The 21,377-nt window shown below is 38.1% G+C and overlaps 1 protein-coding gene across 1 annotated transcript in view; it reads left to right on the forward strand.

Annotated features, from left to right (window-relative positions):
- The window catches only part of Cntn5 (contactin 5), a 635,441-nt gene that overhangs the window by 254,471 nt on the left and 359,593 nt on the right, over nt 1-21,377 (forward strand). Inside the window, exon 5 of the mRNA XM_051199086.1 lies at nt 17,551-17,646. Coding sequence (XP_051055043.1) covers nt 17,551-17,646 — 96 coding nt within the window. The remainder of the gene's footprint in view (nt 1-17,550; nt 17,647-21,377) is intronic.

A 21,377-nucleotide genomic window follows, 5' to 3' on the forward strand; every position in this document is an offset into this window, starting at 1 on the left:
ATATTACATTGTTGATATACAATTAAAAATCACGAAATGTATTAATTATTCTAGGCATCAAAATAAACCTAACATTCACCATCACAGTTTTTCATTTAATCCTCCCTAGGACATCCGTAGCATCCTCCAAAGCTCTCACCATGCATTTGACCAATGATATGCTCCCTGATAAGGAGACCAAAGAAAATTCTTCATTCATGTTGGCAGATAGAACCATCCTACACATGTGAACTCAGATTTATAACCCCCAAGAAGCATCATTCCAACAGTGTGGAAATATTACACAATAATAAGAACCATTTTTCCAGCAGTGTGGAAATATTACACAATAATTAAGAACCCAGCCAAACAAATCCTACTGGAAAATGAGCTTTCTGTTTCATGAGCTAAGTGTCCTGGGAATGCTATCAATGTAGGGGCTACATTCTTTCCTCCATAGGATGAGTTTCACAGATGCTCCTATCCTATTGCTCAGAGCCTGCGAAACATACAGGATTCTTAGATCTTAATATCATAATCTATGATTCGTGACTCAGCTTGTCACAAGATACAGTTGGTGCTGACACTTCGATTTTTCTGAGTAGCTGCAGAGGAGGAGAGCACAGCTGCAATGTTTGGGTATTTATTTTCAATTAACACCACCTGACAAGGTTAGAATGTTGATTCTGCTCTAAGGATGTTAACTTAAATGACTCCAAAGAGCACAGAGACTCCGTTTAAAGAAACAGTCAACAGACAGCTGACAAGAGCAAGCTGCCTAATGAGCCCATGGCCCTGGCGACAATATGTCACTGTGCCGCGGAGGAAGCATCTGGGGCAAATGGAAAGAGTAGGAGATCAATTTCTTTTCCTAAGTTGAAAACGTAAAGCTGGCCCACATTTGTTTTTCAGTGGTGATAAATGTCTCAAGAAAGAATCTGTGTGAGGTGGGAAAATGCCCAGGAGATATTATCTTTAGTGCTTTCCTCTGCCAAAATGGTCATCGATGATAAACCACAGTAGAGTCCAATCTTTAGAGTCAGACATTCCAGAATTTGACTCCTGTGCCTTTCCCCTGTGTCTGTGTGGCTCATGAGCAAGTATAATTTCTCTAAGCACAACCTTGAAAATTTACTAAATGTGCAAGTTAATTTTGTAGTCGTTACAAGGTTAATTCATTTAAATGCTTAGCAATGTGCAAGCAGGCATCAGAGACACAACTGAGTTATCCAACATTGTTGTTTCCATCATCATTGTCATCAATACACACAGGTTTCTATCAAGTCAAAAGAACAGACTGCACACATTGGTCACCAATTGATTAAAAAACATCTAGGAAAAATACCAATGTACTATAGAATTACAATCTAAATGATGGAATAAATATACGTGATTCATACTAATAATGGCAAGTAATGCAAAAATTGCTCAATGGGGAAAATAGATAAAGTCTTCATGCAGAATTCCATATAAATTACAAAATTATATGCTTGAATCACAATTAATTCATTGGGAATTTCCAACATAAGCAGGTATACAATAGTGTCACTTAACTATACCATCATGTATATTTTAGCATTCTGTAGAATGCTAAATATACCAAATGTAATTACTCAACATCTGGCAGCCTAAAACACATGTCATCATTGTTGCTAGTAAACAATAACCAGAAGGTTCAGATTCAAAAGAAAAAAAAAAAACATTGATTTTGAAATTTCTCACCTCTCAAGGTAGCCAGAGACAATTTAGCAATGAGCATATACTTTGATAATCAATACTATCTCACTAACATATTACTTTATTGAACAAAAATGTACTAAGCCAAACTTATATAACATGCAGGATTTTTTACCCATAACTACAGAAGAGTAGTCTTTCCCATGCTAATTCCTTAAAAATCTTGGCAGGACAAGATGGTTAAGACACAGTGAAATAAGACAGGAAACAGATTATTTTTGTTTCATAAATAGTGTAAACTTGATTGTCTGCTCTAAGATTATAGTATGTCACAATATACTTTGATTAAAAATATTTGACTATTCTGTTCATTCCTACACCATGTGCTATGAAACATCATGTTTTGTATGCATCTAAATATAAAGTGTGTTTTTACAAATGTATGCATATGTGCACAAAAAAATTAATACACTTTACTACAGCTGATAATATTCTGAGTGCTTTTAAAAGTTATGTTTAATCAAGCTTTGCGTAACTTATTCCCTTTGGGTTGAAGATCAAGAAAGATAAGATCCCACTTTGTTCTGTGGAGTTTTTACAGCTGTTACCATTACCTTGCCTTGTTTCTTGAAGGGGGCTGCTGATATCCTGCCAGCTGGTGTCACTGTGTTATTAAACAGGAAAGAGAGGGTTATTGCTTCCTGTCTCCCCTTCCATAGTAATAATCATAACTGCCATCACTACCTTCTACCTATCAGTTGTTCTAGGTTCTGAATGTAGTCCTCATGGTTTCATATTTCAAAGAAAGTTTAGCAGTGGATTTCTGTTTATGCAGAATAAGTATTCTTTCCTGTTATCACTTCTGAGAAGTCTTGGCCATATCAGTCATCAAGCTGTCTGAGTTCAGGGCTGGGGTAAAGTGCTTGCCAGGGAAAATGGAAACCTAAGATCCATCTTCAGTGTCCATGAGAACACCACGTAATCCTGTTCCTCAGGAGGCAGAGGCAGGTAGATCATTAGGGCTCACCAATCTAGCTCAACTGGCAAGTCTCAGACACTAATAAGAGGCCCTCCCTGTCTCAAAAACTTTGGTAGGGACTAATAAGATTACACAGGAATTAAGAACACTGTCTGCTGTCCTAAGTGGTCTAGTGATTCAACTCCCAGCAACCACAACGTAATTGACAATGTGGGAAATCTAGTGCCTCTGATAATCTCTGAAAATACTGCACATATGATATTTATAGACACATATTTAACAGCAATACATATAAAATAAAAAATAAAGAAATTGAGAGAGAAGGGAAGGAAGGAAGAAAGGAAGGATACTGGTCTATACATGCACACAGAATGAGAAAGAGAGAATTTAGTTTTAAAACTATTAATCTCTGTTCACTATAAAGGCTAACACAGGCACCAGACTTATAACTGATATAAAACTCACTTAGATCAACCAAAATGTAAAGTTACAGCGAAAAAGTAGGTAGAGGGGTGTATCACTTTTATAGGATTTTTCTTCATAACCTTTATAGTTACCACCTGCCAAAAGAAAACTAAAACTTAAAAAGGAAAGGAAAAAAAAGGAATTCCCAGTATATCCTGACAAGTTCTGGCAGCAAATAGAAGCATAAATACACTGTAGCTGGATCAATGACTTTAAAAGTCAACTTTCACTCTGGTAAAAATGGCATTGGCTTTCTTTTCCTTTAAAAAAAAAATCACTCAGAGAAAAATACCAAAGATTATGTAGAAAAAGACAAATTTTTACAAGTCTAACAGCAAGATTATCAGAAACCCAACATCAAAGTAGAGAGGAGCTCCCGTGGACTCTGAACTAGGCAGTGTTACATTAAGAAGCACTTTAACTTTACCATGTAAAGAATGGTAGCCCTGCTGAGGAAAAACCTGGTATGAAACACACATCCCTTTCATCAGACGTGACATTATAAGGTCAGTGCTTGCTATTTAGTCACCAAATTAGATTTCTGTTTACGCCACCAAGGGTTTATCAGCATGTAGGCAGGGGTTCCCTTCTGAGGGTAGAACTCAGATGCCCAGAGGAAGCATCTTGCCTTTATGTCCCATAACTGCAGTGAGGAAGTTCTGAAGATGTTGGGGAGTGGGATCGGATAGTTGTAGATACTGAGAAGTTAGCTTCTACTGGTGTCTGAATTCACTATCTAATATGAGTCTTCCAGGAGACAAAACCTTCCTGGAGCCCATCAGAGATGCTGCTAACAGATGGGGAACCAGGCAACTGAGGAAAGACTTAGAAATGCTGACTTTCCAAACTATAGCTGAGGAATTCCAATCTTCACTGTAAATGAAATGAAAAAAATACCCTCTGGGGCAAACACTAGGTGTGCCAACCCTTATTTAAAGAATAAAATATCAACAAGATGTGTCTCCGAAGAAAAATATTCAATATAGGGGAGGGAGATATGTCATAACAATGAGAAGATGAAATAACAAGAATAAGTACTATGTAAACAAAAAAGTCTTAGTAATATGGCTTGTCAATGATAACTGGATGCTGAAACCTGCCATAAATAGCAATGTGGTGAAGAGAGTACACAGCAAGCTAGTAAGGCAGAGTGAATCGGCAGGGTTGCAGAGAGTGAGTGCATCACTCAGGATAGAAACATCAACTCCACAGGAAGAAGGGGTGTGATGGCTCCAGGATGGCAAATTGATGAAAGACACTTTGGAGATAAGCAGAAGAGTCTAAGAACACAGCTTTAGTGAGTACTGTTAATAGAAAAACCTGGATTACTACCATAATTTTCTTCTAAGATGAGTGAGTGAGGATAGGGCACTGAACATGGAAAGGGTCAAGGAATAAAAACTGGATAAGACAAAAATCTCACACAAAGCAAGAAACAGAAATCAAGCACTTGTCAAACACAAAATGAGGCAAATGTTGAAGATGAGGAAGGAGATGTGTGAAGAACCAACCGGAGTCCATAAAATACACAAAACTTAGCATACATTGAAAAACAACACTGACCAAAAAAAATGGGAAAACATTTTGTATTATTTACTTAATGAAAAAAAAACTGGCTAATATCTCAGTTCTCAATACAAAATATTAAAAATATTATAGAGACATCAGTTAATGTGGAAGAAAATTACAACCATGTAAAAGGACGAGAGCAGTTAGTTTTCATGTCTTAATGAAAGATAAAGATCACTTAGCTTTGAAATTTTGAAAGACTCCAAGATGTTTCCAGTTTAGTTGTGAGGAGAGAAGGGCTTTATCATACAGTGAATCGTAAACACAGTGCTGATGCAGTTGCTAGGGAGAGAGAATATCAACGATGCTGGAACCGGAGATGACTAACAGGAAAGGTAGTAGTAAGGAAAAAACATTCTAAGTCCTAAACTAGAGGAGCATTAATGATTTAAAGTTCTGTTAAACTTCTCCATTAAAACAAATGGGAAATTAGAATCTTGTCCTGCCATACACTACTAATAAAAGTATAAACATATTATTCACATCAACGTGAGGGAATTTGGAAAACAAAAATAGATATGTGAAAAATATCTGAGACAGATATAGCTATATAGGTGTGCATTGTATCGGAGTTGAGATGAAGAAAATACAGTGAAGAGGCCTGAAATTGGGTCTACACAGAACTGTATCACACATTGAGGAGTAAAATGACATACATGTGGCACATGTAGCCATTTTAAATTAGCTACTAAAATTGAAAGTAGTGCTTACATATGTGTGTTTTATATGGTCTTTCATATACCTAAAGATATGTTTGTGACCAATTATAATTTGTTACCAAATATATCTTCACATGCATGAGGAATCATATAGAAAACATGCAAATTATGTCCTCAGCAAGGTCAAAGGCACCTGTTCTTTCTAATAGTAACACTAAATAATGCATTAATGAAGCAACATTCATTCACTGCGTTTTCCGTTTTCTTCAGGGGCTGTGTGCTAGAAGAACTCATCATACCCTTGGCTTTGTATTTGAGTTACACAGCTTCAAATATGTACTTCAAACCATATATATATATATATATATGATTATGAATATATATATATATATATTCATATATAGTCTGCCTGCCCTTCAAGTAGAGTGTGGGTGGCCTCAGCAGTCTGGGTAATGAAGATGCATTAGAAAGATGCATGCAGAAAGAGTGTATCTTTCTGAAATACCCAATGATTCCTGGACAATGCTTTCCCATACTTGACTGCAGAGGAGCAGGTAGAAGGACAGTAAATGGAAACTGAAATACATTACATATTATGTAGAGTTATTCCTTCATGTCACAGCTAGTTTCACTCTCTAAAGATTTACTTTATGTGTTTAAATTTTCTACACAGAAGTAACCTATCCTGAATAAATTATTTAAAAGTACCTTTAAAATAATTATAGAATCAGGACATAAATCAGGTAGGAAGAAATTCCTGAATCAGATCTGAATACTTCACTTTGCATCAACTAATTTTTTAAAAGCACATTTATTCAATAACTAATTACTGTTTGCTAGGCACAGAGAATCCATTCCCTGGCTCTGGTTTCTGACCTGCGATGATTTAGTATTTATTTTCTCATAATGGACCTATCTACCCAGCAAATATAATCATCTCTAAAATTGTGCATTATCCAAAAATGATTTATCCTTAATAAATACATATAGCATAAACAAAGATCCAATGACAACTTCTTTACATATTTAATGAGGAGAGAAACTCTGGCCCAAGGGCAGTGACAGGATAATCGCCTTAAAGGAAAACATGAGGTTTTTGACAAATTATAAGATGGATTGAAAATTGATCACTTAGCTGCTGAGTCATGCACTGGAGAAGCTTCCTAAGAGGTTTTAATTAAGCAAAGTGTAAAAAATGCAGATAGAATAGTTAAGGTTGTATCGTTTAAAAGAAATATATGCAAATTGGCTGTGTTTGCCTTAAGTGCAAAGCAGTAAATGAGCTGTGGGAATAGAGATGGCAGCGGTTTCCATCGCACTGCGCTTCAGATGGCGCTGGGACTGTCCCAAGTGCTCTGCGGTACACACGGCAGTTGAAAACAAATTTAGTAGAAGAAAACACTCAAGCATACATATTAGTTGATTATGGAAAATCCTCCTTTATCCACATTATGAACCAAGAGACTATGGTTACCAAGAGTCTCATGTAATTTGAAACTAGGTTTGATCAGGAAAGAAAAAGTATGTTACTTTATTAAAGTGCACAATGCTTAGATTGACAGGGACAATTCTACACTCGGAGCCGAAAACACCCTCTTCAAAGTCGGAGCACCAGTGAACGTTTCAGTTACTGTGGGGAAAACAAGTATCTCTGTTGCCTAGAGCAGCATCCTAGCCCCAGCGGTCAGTGGTGGCTGGCCTGGACCGTGGACATCATGAACCCGGAGGAAGACAGTGACTGTAGCTTTTCTATCTATTTCTGTCTCTCCCCAATGTTCGCTTGTGCACATAAAGTAGAATCAGCAGGTGGTCCAGTTGACCAAGGCTGTGATCTGTCGGAGAGGAAATAAAAGCAGACTGTTGTGACCTGGGGACATGGCTGGGTGGTGGAGAAGGAATGAGGGAAGGACAGACACAGACACTTGAGGGAAGTGCGAGGATGGGGCTGGCTATTCGCTCTGATGGAGTGGCAGCATCAGCCTCCATGAAACTCAGTGGATCTGTGCCATCTGATCCTAGCAGTGGGTTTACTCTATAGGAGGAGGCAAGTTTGGCGGATCTAGGTGAAAAGTCCCCAGCATCTGTGGCTCAGTTTCTGCACATTCTATTTTCAGCTAAAGGTCAGTTATTCATAGCAGCCACTATTGGACCAGAGAAAAGCTTTGCCGTTTCTCTGAGCCTGGGCAGGGAATCTTTGTCATCCCATTTGTCTGAGGCACTGGGGTCGTTGACAAGGATGTGTGCAAGTCCACAGCATACGTTCACTGAGGCCTGAACCCAGTCCCCACTGGAGAGAGAGTGAAGGGTAGAGATCACTTACCAGACGACTACAAACTGAGAGACGACAGAGATTTGTGGCTTTCAGGAATGATATGCTAAGCAACTTGTGAGTTTTACTATGTGACACCACTCTCCTATCTCTATGGGTCTTTAATATAATATGCAAAGTTTCATACACAAGGTGTTTTTTATTCTCTCTCTCTCTCTCTCTCTCTCTCTCTCTCTCTGTGTGTGTGTGTGTGTGTGTGTGTGTGTGTGTGTGTGTTCATTTGAGACTGGTTCTCATTATGTAGCACAGACTGACTACAAAATCACTATCTGTCTGTCTCAGGCTTCCTAGTGCTGGGATTACACCGTGTACCATCAACCTAAGCCTCATCTTCCTAAAGTTTTGTGGAATTAACACTGATCAGAATTGGAAAGAAATGAACTTAGAAATTACATTATTTATATGGTACATACATATTTGTAAAATAAAGTTTAAAGCATCTTCCTGGCTAATAAACCATCCCCACATTACATTAACAAACACAATTATACACATCATGCTGCGTTTCAGAATATTTCCTCATATGTGCCATCCATGACTGAAACAGCATTTTGTAACTTACAAACACCAGATAAAAATTCTAACATCAAAACTATGTTCATCATGCTCTGTTCCACAAAAGTAGTCATAAATTAGCTTCATTTATAAATGAGCTTTAAAGTGCCTCTTCCAAGGCAAAAATGGGCTGGCTTCCTTTGTAGCCTAATGTGCAGTTGGTGGACCTTCAGCTGGATGATTTGTGTTTGATTATAGTACACAGCAGAAACTGCAAGGCATGTCAAGCCCTTGCTCAACTGGCCTGCTGTGTAATACCATGAAAAACGCAAACCCAGGAGAAGTATTAGGACTTGCCATCATGGCTTGTAGATTTATCCCAGCTGTATCTAAATTCAGTCCTTATCTTTTCATAATAGAGTATATTATTGCAATGCCTATAATTAACTAAACTGATACTCTACAGAAGTAAGTTTTATTAAATTACATTATTGGACATGTGCTACTATTCTCTATTCACAGCTAACTTAGAGCAAATAATTAAGAGAATTACAGAATTATTCCATATATAGTAACAAAAATAAAGAACTAATTCCATCAATGGGAATTGACAATGTAGCTTTAGGGTAAAGTAAGAATACAAAATCTTGCTCTACAAATCTTGATATAATCATTTTGAATGGTCCTGTCCTCCTGGCTCTGAGTTTCTGTTATTGTCACTTAACCTTTGTAAATGTCTGTGTCCTCTTCAGTAAATGGCGCTCTCAATTGTGCTCTGTGATTCGCATTGATCACTGGCTGTAAGTTCACAACTAACAATAAAACATCACAAAGCTCGGTGTCTTTTGTGACTTTCCATCTAGCTACCTTTCAATGAACACAATTTTATCTTAAGAACTGCTATTAAGAATCTTAGGTTTGGAGCTAGTGAGACTCCATGGGTAGGGGGACCTGCCACCATCCCCAGCAGCCTAAATGGAATTCTCTGGACACACAGGGTGGTAGAAGAAAGCCACCTCCTGCAAGCTGTCCTCTGACCTCTACCCACATGATATGACAGGTGCATATCGCCTGCAGGCACATTTTTCCCAAGATAAACTAGTGAAATACTCCAACAAGAATCCTGGCCATTAAACCATGGTAGTAGATCTTGCATGTAGATGAGTGGCTATATAACCAGAAAATGCTAATATAAATCTTTCTGTAAATAAAATAAACATTTCCTTCCTTATACACCTTCTCACCTATTAGCAACTCACCTTTCAGAAACTACATTTCAGTGAACTATTCTTGTTGAAGATTATGTCTAAATTGGAAAAACCATTTTTGTCTGACTTCAAAATATTGACTGGCTTCTGACATAATGGCAGTTTCAGACACTGGGAATCAATCATATGAATGTTGATGAGCCCACTTACCACTTGTCAAGTATGTGAGCATAAGCAGTTTATGTTTGCTTTTCATATAAACTTAGTGATATTTGGTACTGATGATAAATGGTAAATTTTGTATGCCTGGCTAGCATACAAAAATCACCTGTGTTTGAACACAAGTATGCATATGCATCCATAGCCATCCACAGACACAAACATTTGTCCCCCACCTTTCTATCTCACTTTCTCTCTCTCTCTCTCCCTCTGCCCCCCTCTCTCTCACACACACACACACACACACACACACACACACACTGCCAGCAATGTGTAAAGGAAAGGTTCTCGTGCAATACTTACAACTTGCAGAAATACTTGTGGTAAAGACAGCAGTTGCTACAATTACCTTAATTAAATACATTGTATTTGCAATGATTTTGTTTTTAGAATTTTTTTTAATATTAAAAGTATTTCTGAATTAAAGCTGACCGATTTTCTCATGGGATATTTTGGCATCTGTGTAGTAGGACATAAAAAAAAAAAAAAAAAAAAAAAAAAAGAAAAAAAAAGAAATCAGACAGTGGCATAAATAATCCTGAGGCTAAAACATAAACAAGGGCTTAGCTGAGGCTAGGCTTCCTGTGTAATTAAGCACTCTGAAAGATAATGTTGGAAAATATGTCCCTAGAGCAGTCAGGGTAGGGAAAACTCAGAGACTGAACTCTTGCAGTCAAATATCTATTAATTGTGGAAAACAAATAAAACACAAGTTGTTTGCGATTTCATGGAATTTAACATTCTTACTGGTTTTACTTTCATTTAAATTAGAAATAATCTTATTTTACATATCAATCCCAGTTCCTTCTTCCTTCTATCCTCCCATGGCCCCCACAGACCTCCCATCCCCCTTCTGCTCCCCAGAGAGGGTGAGTCCTTCCATGGAGGATCATCAAACTCTTTCAGAATTTGGGTCAGGACCTAGGACCTCTCCTGTGTCTGAGCTAAGAGAGTATCCCTCTATGCAGGATGGGCTCCCAAAGTCCATTCATATACTAGGGATAAATCCTGGTCCACTACCAGAGGTCCCATAGACTCCCAGACTTCCTAATTGAGACCCATATTCAGTGGGCCTGGTTTGGTCTTATACTGGTTTCCCAGCAGTCAGACTGGTGTCTATGAGATCCCCCTTGTCCAAGTCAGCTGTTTCTGTGGGGTTCCCCAGCAGTCTTGAACCCATTTGCTCATCACTCCTCCCTCTCTGCAACTGGATTCCAGGAGTTCAGCTCAGTGTTTAGCTGTGGGTGTCTTCTTCTGCTTCCATCAGCTACTAGGTGAAGGCTGTAGGATGTCATATAAGGTAGTCATCAATCTCATTATGGGGGAAGGGCATTTCAGGTAGCCTCTTCACTATTGTTTATATGCTTAGTTGGGGTCATCTTCGTAGATCTCTGGACATTTCCCTAGTGGCAGATTTCTCTTTAAACCTATAATGGGCCCCTATCTTATGGTAGCTCTTTTCTCTCTCCTCTATTCTTCACCAGGCTCAATCTTTCTGATCCCTCATGTCCTCCTCCCCAGTCCTCTTCTCTTCTCCTTCTCCTAACTTCCTCTCTCCTCCCGACAGGCTCCAAATTTGCTCAGGATATCTTGTCCCTTTTCCCTTCTCCTGGGGACCATGTATGCCTTTCATTGGATCCTACTTTTCCTAGCTCATCTGGAGGTGTGAATTGTAGGTTTGTAATCTTTTGCTCTATGTCTAATATCTGTATATGAGTGAAGACATACCATGTTTGTCTTTTTGTGACTGTGTTACCTCAATAAGCATGGTTTCTTCTAGTCCCATGCATTTGCCTTCAAATTTAAAGATTCCATTGTTTTTTTTTTTTTTGTTTTGTTTTTGTCTTTGTTTTTATTTTTTGCCCCCTCCCACCCACAGAGTAGTACTCCATTGTATAAATGTACCACATTTCCTTTAATCCATATAACTGTTCCTCAGGAAAATGGGAATCAGTCTATCTCAAGATCCAACAATACCACTCTTAGGCATATACCCAAAGGAAGAACATTCAAAACACAAGGACATCTGTTCAACTATGTTCATTCACAGCAGCAGTATTTGTAATAGCCAGAACCTGGAAGCAACCTAGATTCCCCTCAGCTGAAGAATGAATAAAGAAAATCTCCTCTTATTTAAAGGGTTAAGAGAGTTGCTTTAATTTACTGAGTTTAGCATGCATAAATTATTATAAATTCCTTGTATAGATCCCTCACACCCATTTTTTTCCAGTTCACTGTGTTCTTTCTCTCCGGGGCTTTGAAATAATTCTTTCCAGGGAAGGATGTTCTGGGTGCACATGTGTGAATCTGTATGGGATGAGAAGCTTCCCAGTGAATTGCAAACATATCTCTTATTCTCCATGCCCCCAAAGAAATGTGATGGTTTTGAAGTATTGCCAGAGGAAATCCTTCTTAACTTGTAACATCAGATAAATATATGCTGATCCTTAGCTACCAGTCAATTTTGGACTTAAAATATACATGAGTCCTCATTGCTTGTTCTACCTACTCTTCAGTTTACTCAAATATGTGATCATCTTTGTCCCCATGGACCAGTGGTTGAAGCTACTTGAGAGGCCAAAGCAGGAGGATCACTTGAACTCAGATTTCAAGGCTAGCCTGGGCAACATAAGTAGATCCATTTTAGAAAGATTTATATTTTCAACTCAAGGAAAAAAATAGTAACTAACAAGTAATTTAGGAAGACAGATGGGAAGTAAAAAAAGGGATGGAGGAAAAGAAGAGGAGAAGGAAGATGGGGGAAGAGGGGAGACAGGAAGGAAGAGATGAGCATTGGTGTCCTTGAATTTATTTCTTACAGTTATGATACATGTGTTAATCATAATGTGTTACTCATAAATGTTGTTATGGCAGTGCTATGACATTTCAGGCTCATGCACTCACTCATACGATGGTGCAGATATTTCTGAACTATGGCAAACTTACCCAAGTCAGCATGATTAGATTACATATCTGTATCCTTTTCTGGATCATTGGTACCCAATTCTGTGTGGCATGCAGGGTTCATGGAGGCAAGCAAGGAAGACACTTGCCTTCTTTCTGGCAAGAGTACAAGATAACATGTATGCAAAATCAACAGTCTGTCATCTGGGGCTGTCAATCATGTCATTTATTGTATGCCTCTTGTTGCATGCAAAGGTCTATTGATCCTATTATCTGCAGATGTAATTCAAGCTCTTTGTTGAGCTTGGTGTTTCTTACTGTACAAAGCTCAGATCATAGGCTAGAGTTGTAGCTCCTGGGTTCTGGATCACAGACACAGACTCTTACTTGTCTGGTTGTCATGTGACTTATGGGAGTTTCAGTAAGAGTTCCTTTCAATTTAAAATTGTGGTTTCAGCACCATGTCAGTGAAATAAATTTGTATCCTCACACTTTGTGTCAATTGCAGGAAAATGAAGCCTATGTGAATGAAAGCTATAACTTCCCATTCCTCTCTTTTATACAAACATATAAGATGTATTAAAAATGATAAACATCCATGCTACATGATGGTCTGCTAAAAGATTTCTAAATCTCCTGAGTACTGCCAAATGCTCTGTCTTCTTCAAGACAGGTATGCTTTTAACCAAGTTTATACCAGCCAGGAGGTTTGCCCAAAAATCATGCTTCACTAAATCAGCCAGAGTCTTATGTGGGGGAAAAGAAGCACAAAATATTTAACGTCTATTTTTTTCTCTGTGTTTAATGTCCAAATGTATTCACAATTGAAACATGGCAGTCTGCTTTCTCAATCAGAGGCAAGGGAAGCTAGATTCATGCAGGAGTTGGCTGGGACACATGCATCATAAGGAGTTTAGTGTAAAATTGTCACATGCCCTCCTGCTCAACAGCACCAGCCTTTAGAAGGAGACCGATGACTGAGCAAGGTAAAAGATAAGACATGTCACCAGATGTGGCTACTTGACCACAGTCCAGAACTATCAGCCAAAAGTAAATTATTTCTGGACATGGGAATACAAATCAGTAATAGAGTGCTTACCTAGTCTATAGAAGGCCTGTGCTTCTATTCTCAGGCCCAAAATACAGCTCACAACATTAAAATGTATTTGTAATTGAAAAACATCCATTTGGTTTGTAATGTTAGTGCTGTGGTTCCCAGGAAATCGTGAGTCACTGGCGACTTTGTGAAGCGTCTTGTATTGTGTTCCCACTGATGTACAGTGGAGCATGTAGTGCAGGATCAGATCTCTCGGGTCACTGCAGTCTCAACCTAGATTTCAGGATAAGCATTCTGTGCTTTACCTTTGCTCGTGTTTGATTTCTAGGCCATCTCTGTGATCTAAATCCCCAGGTGAAGGCTCTAATTGTCAATTTTCTGTTAAAATATTCCTTTTAGCTTAATAGTCAATTGGACTGCTGAGTCACACATATTAAATATTTGGAGTAACTGTGTGAATTATGTATGTGTGTTTTAATAAACATTTAATAGTCAGTCTAAGTAAGTTGATATCTATCCAGGTTATGTGTTTTATAAATGTGTATATTTGGTTATTTGGTGAAGAACATTCCATGGAGATGCCCTGGAGCCCTAGGACACCCTTTGCTTCTTTCAGCAGGAAAATCCAAAAGAGCCAAATTAAAACTTTTGTCATACTTTTACCTTCATATTGAGAGCTTTATCCTTAAGAGCCAATGCACATGCATTTAATGAAATGAGCCGCGTGCATTTGTGCCTCACACAACCACACATATATTGGATCAGTTTGGGTTAACAAAGCTCACTAAGAGGCAGACATTCTCCCTGGCAGACTCCCGCAGAAGTAGCCTTGAGGGTGGCACACTTATAGTCAAATGGAAGAGTTTCTTTCCTTACCAAAGCAGTTTTTTTTCTTGTTTTTCAATGACACCCCATGTTTTAAAATAATTGAAGTATATTGTTCTTTCTTCTGTCTTGTCGCTGTCTAAAAAAACCTTATTCGCCATGTAGCAAAGCAATCAATGTAATTGTCTCACTTTTTTTTCTCATTCTGCTCTCTACCCACCATTATATCTTCATTAAGTCTGAGTCTGTAAATGGAGATTTTAATTGGTCTAAGTAGTAAAAACCTGGAATCAGATATAGGGGAAAATGCTGAGAATCAGAAAGAACCAAGTCATTACTACATCTTACCTGTCTTAGCAGACAGGAGAGTGATTTCCTGTTTCTCCCTGCTTATATCCTGCTTCTGCCCAGCATCCTCACTTCCTGTCTGTCTGTGCAGATCTACAGACCTCTATGGTTAGCTAGTAGCAACTCCATTCTCTGACATACAGACAGGCTTTATTTGTGCAAGCATGATATCACCATATATTCCGATATTTTGTCTAAAATAAAAAAGATTATAACTAATATAAGAAAAACAATATACAATAAGTACAACAAGTCTATATAATATATACAGGCAATGAGTACATTAACAGTGTCTAGACCATTAATATTAGACAATTCAGAGAAAATACTCCATCATCTATTCTTTCTTGGTGAGTCCAAAGTTTTGTACCTAATCAACTTTCCATCCTAATTTGCAATATCAAATTATCTTATCTTTTAATATCTTTCAAATCTATTACACTTAAAACATTTTGTAAATTTCTTTACAGAGTCTGGTAAACAGGGAAAACTGTAACTATACTATCTAGTCTTCAACTCCCTCAGAGACCTAAGTAGGAAATAATATTAACTGAGGAAACAGGAAATGCAAGCAAGTAACTTCCAAAAAATGTGTGAAATGACAGAAACAGCTGGCTACCTAGACAATCACGCAAGGTTCCTCTGCAACATTAGGGCATCCATCTTCAGCCATAGGCCTAGCATATCTGATGGTCATTTCTGTGAAGCAGGATTTCTGGAGGACTGGACCTCCATGTCTTGGCAAGGTTTGCTGTCATTCTTTTTGGTGTCCTATTTGGACAGCACACTGTCAGCAGTTGACAATTCCTTGCCCAGTGGCTCATCTTTGCCACAAGGAAAATAAACTCCGTGTGTAATTTCTTCAATGCCCATCATCTTCTCCAGCACAGATTGGTGCTACCCGGAGCAGACATGTCTCATTGTCATAAAAAAAGAACCTATGTTAAATGCCATATTTGTAGATCTCTGAAGTTTTTGAAGATGACCTATCTTTCCAAAATAACAGTTTAACCTTATAAACACACCTAAGGTGACAACAAGTTAGATTATAATTGTTGACTAATTACTAATCTACATTTGCTTATTGCCCTATATAGTTGGTAATAATACCTTTCAAGGACTAGAAACAGAATGTTTTAGAAAATTTACTGTCAAATTTGTATCAATATACAACATTTGTATACAATATACAGAAGTCCAATCCGATGTAAAATATTTAAAACTAGTACTTGCTTTTTGAGAGTAGATTCAATAATCTATCTTTCCATTTGTCATATCTATATCCTCCTTACATTATTTTCAGAGTAGATTCAATAAGTTTTCATTTTTATCCTATAATATTTGGATTAAAAAAAAAACTTGAATAGAATCCCCTTTGTTCAACTTTCTTCCTAATCATAAGGAACAACATTTTATAACCAATCCAACTGTACAATGACATATATCCATCACTGTGGCTTTGTTTGAAAAAATCTGGTAATTAATTTAAAAATTAAGGAAGATATGTTTCATTAAAATGGCAGTGCCTTCATCTAACCCCAGCCACTAGGGAGGCTCGAGTGGGGATTTGGAGGACTTGATAGACTTGGGCTACATTCTGAGTTCAAGGCCAGCATGACAGAATGGTGAGTCTACCTCAGTATCATATACTGTCTAAGCACTCACAAGGGTCTGGAGTCAATTGTTATGACCATAAAAATGGGTGGAAAATATGTAAAACTAGTTACTGTCTCCTTCACATATATCTTGTAGATTATCTTAATTAATTTAATCACTTGGTATATGAATGAACAGTTGAGGCTCTATCTTATATTTCTATAAAACATATTGTTTATACAGAAAATCATTTTAAAAATATGTATAATAGAAAGAATGGTAGAACATTTTTAGAAAGCATGTCTTACCATGGAAAGATGATGCTATAGACCTCAATTCAAAGACAATATTTATCTAAGCCAATAAACCACCATTTGCAAGTAAATATTTTCAAAATCATCACATCCGTCATACTAATTTACTGACAGGGAGATAGTGTCTGTGGGTGGTATAATTACTAGATCAATAACCAGCAATTAATGCAACGAAAATCACATTGTCCACTCCAGGACCACTTTCTTTTAAGACTGTTTTTCCAACTGTGTACATATAATGTAATCTTGAGAATGGCAACTGACCCGGCACCATTATCTCACATACACATAAGCTTCAATAACTTTAGTATGCCTGGGATAACCTAAATAGATGAGTATAATTAATTCAGAGATCCTCTTTTCTCCCTCCATAAAATGAAAGAACATGACGTTCACATCCAGTTTCACAGAAAAGAACATTTCATAGTCTCATTATATCTTGCTTCAGCACAAAGTATCTCTCATTTTGCAAACTCATGCTTAGCTTTACATACCATTATAGCATTCCAGATAATGAGGTAGCAGTCTGGACCTGTTCCACCTGTAAGAACTATGCATACTTCCCTGTGAAGGGCAAGCTTTCCTCATTGAAAGGTTACTATGTAGCAAGCAGTATGAAGAAATGACTAATATGTTCAAATACTGTATTCTTTAGTCTCTTTCTGTATTGACCACTTAGATTGCACAGTAAATAGACACAAAGAATGCAGTATTTTTTTTTTGTAAAAACTAGACTTATTTAACTATTGTTAAATAAAAACTATTGTATTTAACACTGGGTGACTCTACATTTATTTATCAGATCTCCCAACAATAAAATAAAATAACTGTCAGGATAATAGAAAAATAGAAAGTTACCACAGTGCTTTTTTTTATTTTTATTTTTTCTTTTGTACATGACATCTAAATGCTGTGTTGTGTTGACAGATCTGGGAAATTTTAGTGGCCGGACAAGAAGTGCAGTCTCTGTGAGGGAAGGCCAGGGGGTTGTTCTGATGTGTTCCCCACCGCCTCATTCTCCAGGTACAGTAGCATCCTTCTACGTTATCCCTGTTCTCCTGTGCTGTTTATTCACTCTTATAACAGTGTATATCTAGGAACCTCTCCAGCTGACATGTGCATGGTTGCCATAACGCGTATCAACATGCATGAGAAATCCCCCGTCATACACCTTACATAGCACTGAGTGGGAGGTCTATTGTTTTCTCCTCATTCTGTAAACTGCTGTCATTCTGTGTTTGCCACCATTGGTGAGGAGTATATTGTCCAGAGTGCAAGAGACATGAAAGCTTGTAAACTGATTGAAGTGTCAGAACTGAGTGAGCGACTATAATGGGTCACTTGCTTCAGAATATAAGCTCCATAGGTGATTACTTTGGTATTTGTTTTTTCTTTTTTGCCACACTAGAACCAAACTTCTAAGTTTCAAACAGAGCTACCTTATGTCTATGTTAGCAACAGTCTTGCTTATCAAAGTGAGGTAAGAGGTAATTACCTGTTGAAGTTGTGGGAAAAAGAACAGTAAACCATGCTACAAATCGTTATATACCCCTTTGCCAACTTGCTGCTGATTCTATTCATTTTCTTCAAGTCTAGGAGCTGGAAATGTGTATCTCTTTGTATATCCTCTCGAGGAAACAATATAAGAGAGTCTGACACCAATTAATGGGCAGCCAGATGGTAAATTCTCAAGCCACTGTAAGGAGCCTGGCTTTGCTCTAAATGAGGCTATGTGTTAGTCTGCTCCAGCTGCCAGATCAAAACACCACAGGCTGGATGGCTTAAACAACAGGGACTTTTCAATAGTGCTGGCTGGTAGGACCCTAATGTGAGGGTGAGCATGGGCAGGGTTTGTTGAGAGTCCTATTGCTGCCTTGTAATTGACATCCTTGCTGCGTTACTATATCTTACATGTTCGAGAGAACACGAGAAAGACTGGGAGAGAGAGGGAGGATTTAAGCCACCATCCGGCTACATAAGGTTTCTCTAACTTCCTCCACACTTGACCAATGAGCCTCAAGTGCCTGGGCATACCCCTGCCTTAGCTGTCTCTGAGGCCTCTCTCTCTGCTGCAGGCATATGACCACATCCATCCTCCTCAGACACACCTTAGCTTAGCCTTTCCTGACCTGTATTGTCAAAGTTCTCACGTCACTGTTTTCATTTTTTCCTTTACTTTGTGTTCTTCCCAATATCCATCACTTAACCCACTGTTTAGATGTATTTACTTTACAATGTCATTTTCCGTTATCTTTGGTTATAACGTAAATTCTGCCAAGACTGAAATTTTGTAGGCTTTTTCTCCCTGTTTCACCAACATGCCGAAGACAGAGATTGGCATAGAATTGGGGCTGAAAATAATAATGAATGAATCTGTGCCTGCGTTCAGGGGTGAAAGTCGTGAGTTAGAGTTTGGGGTAGAAATGAGTATCAGGGACTTGGGCATAAGAGCATAAGTAAGAACAGGATAAAGAGGATCAGCTGTGTAGCAAGCAAACCTTTCTGGCCGCTTCCCTTTTTGATTCCTTGTTTTGTAAATGAAGACAACTTACAAGGATGAAAATGAGCTCAACTTCATTGCATTGGTATGAGAACCACATTATAACACTTTATATTCTCGCCACAGCAGGGACTGAAGCCTGAGATGGTAGAGGTCACTGTTGTTGAGAAATAGAAATTCTGTCCCGGGGCTGTGCTCCTTCTACTGGAAGGAACATTTAGAAAATGCCTTGGGAAAGTGTACTCCAAATAATTGCTGTGGACGCAGGTCATGGAAAATGGGGGCCTAGGCTGGGTCTCTACGCCACCATTCACAATCTCTGACTTCATCAGCTGCCTTGGTTTTGATAACATGAAACTAAGAGCTGTAAAATGAGGAAAGAACCATAACCTGATGTGAGATCCACATCCCAAACCCAAACTCCAGTGTCCCCCACACAGGGGTGCAGATGCACATGGGACACGTGGTTTTCTGGGGTTCATTCGGGTTTGTCTTATTTTCCTTCTTTCAAATATGTTTTTTCCTGTGTCATTTAGGAGAATTTTGTTATGTGCCATAGAGTATCAAAATTAAGTCTGTAGTAATCTCAGAGGTGGTTGGCATTTCATTCATGCTAGTAAACCCACCGTTCTCCAGTTTATACCCCCAGCCTGTAGCACAATGCCCACACTTAGTGGATGCTCCGTTGAAATCACAGGGAATTTTCGAGAAAACCTGCTGGTTCTTACGGTAGAGTTTCAAAGCATTTTAAACAGACACCTGTTCTCTGCTATTAGTTTATTGGAGACCATATTCACGGAAGCCACTTGTATCATTTCTTATCACATTCAAACACTGCTGTCTCAAAGGAAAGTGATTACCGTGATTCCCTGAGAGTTATATTAAGTGATGAGACAAATCAGTCATCAGACAGGATTCAACAGTCAGAAATATCTCAAAGGTCTGTTTCTCATTCCCTCAAAGAGATGTACAAAGCGCATTTTCTTTGAATCTCAATGAAATCTACAATGGACTCTTTCTAAATCTCCCTTTTACTGCCCAAGAGATTATCTTGAAAACATGTCTAGTAACATGTGAGGAAAACATCTGACCTACATGCTCAGCTGCTCGCTTCTCTAGAAAGAAGCAATTGTCTACCCAGATACTGTTAATCTCGTTTCTGCTCAGGGGCTCGCTTCTCTAGAAAGAAGCAATTGTCTACCCAGATACTGTTAAACTAGTTTCCGCTCAGCTGCTCGCTTCTCTAGAAAGAAACAATTGTCTACCCAGATACTGTTAAACTCGTTTCCCCACACTGATTTTTAATTAACAAAATTAAGCATTGTCTTATCAAACATTTTGAAATTCAAGGTATTATATATAAGGAAGAAAATCTGTATAAAAACATAGGGAAAATCCTCTTAAATAGTACCTTTAAAATTAGTTATTTTGATTAACCATTTTTTCTGATTTTTAGAAAGGCAATTTTGTTTTATATCCTAGAGTGACACATGGGTATGTGTGGAATGTATATGGGGTGTATGTGAGTGTGGTGTGTGTGCACGCGTGTGTATCATTCCCCTGCCCAACTCCAAAGTGGCTAGCCTGAACTGACAGGATCATCCGGTTGAAGCCACAGAAGAGCTAGGATTTTAGGATTGTAGACCTTGCCCCTGCTAAAGAAATAAGTGGTTACTATACCATCTCAAATAAAGTGTGGTTGCATTATGTGCAGAAGTACTCTGAAGATTACACTGAGGGCTAACATTTCCAGGAGAAAACAAAGCAAACAAACAAACAAACAAGTGGGATGCTGTAGAGCCTCAGGATGTGGTTTAGATTGATGGAGGCTTGCAGAACCTCCAAGGGGCTCATGATTCTATCTAAGTACTAGGAATAAAAAGCTTAAGCCTATAATGATTGTGTATTTGAATATAACACCCAATAGCACAGTAATCACACTGTCCTCAGAAAGGCTATGACATAGAAATTATCATCCTCATGGTACCAACGAAGAGACAAGCTTCAGAAACATTATGTGAAGGAATACAGCTCACTAATTTGAATATTAAAATTGTATTTGTTATTTGAAAGTGCAATGCATACATAAAATATTAATGCATATTTACTAGTTTGAATACTGTATTTTTACATTTATTTTTTAAATTTAGTACATGAATGAAATATATTTTAGATAAAATCCACCTGATCTCCAACTCCTCTCTGATCCAATACCACAGCCTCGTCCCAACTTCAAGGCTTCTTCTTCCTTGCT

The sequence above is a fragment of the Phodopus roborovskii genome, unplaced genomic scaffold (genome assembly GCF_943737965.1).
Source record: "Phodopus roborovskii unplaced genomic scaffold, PHOROB, whole genome shotgun sequence".
Classification (NCBI taxonomy): Eukaryota; Metazoa; Chordata; class Mammalia; order Rodentia; family Cricetidae; genus Phodopus; species Phodopus roborovskii.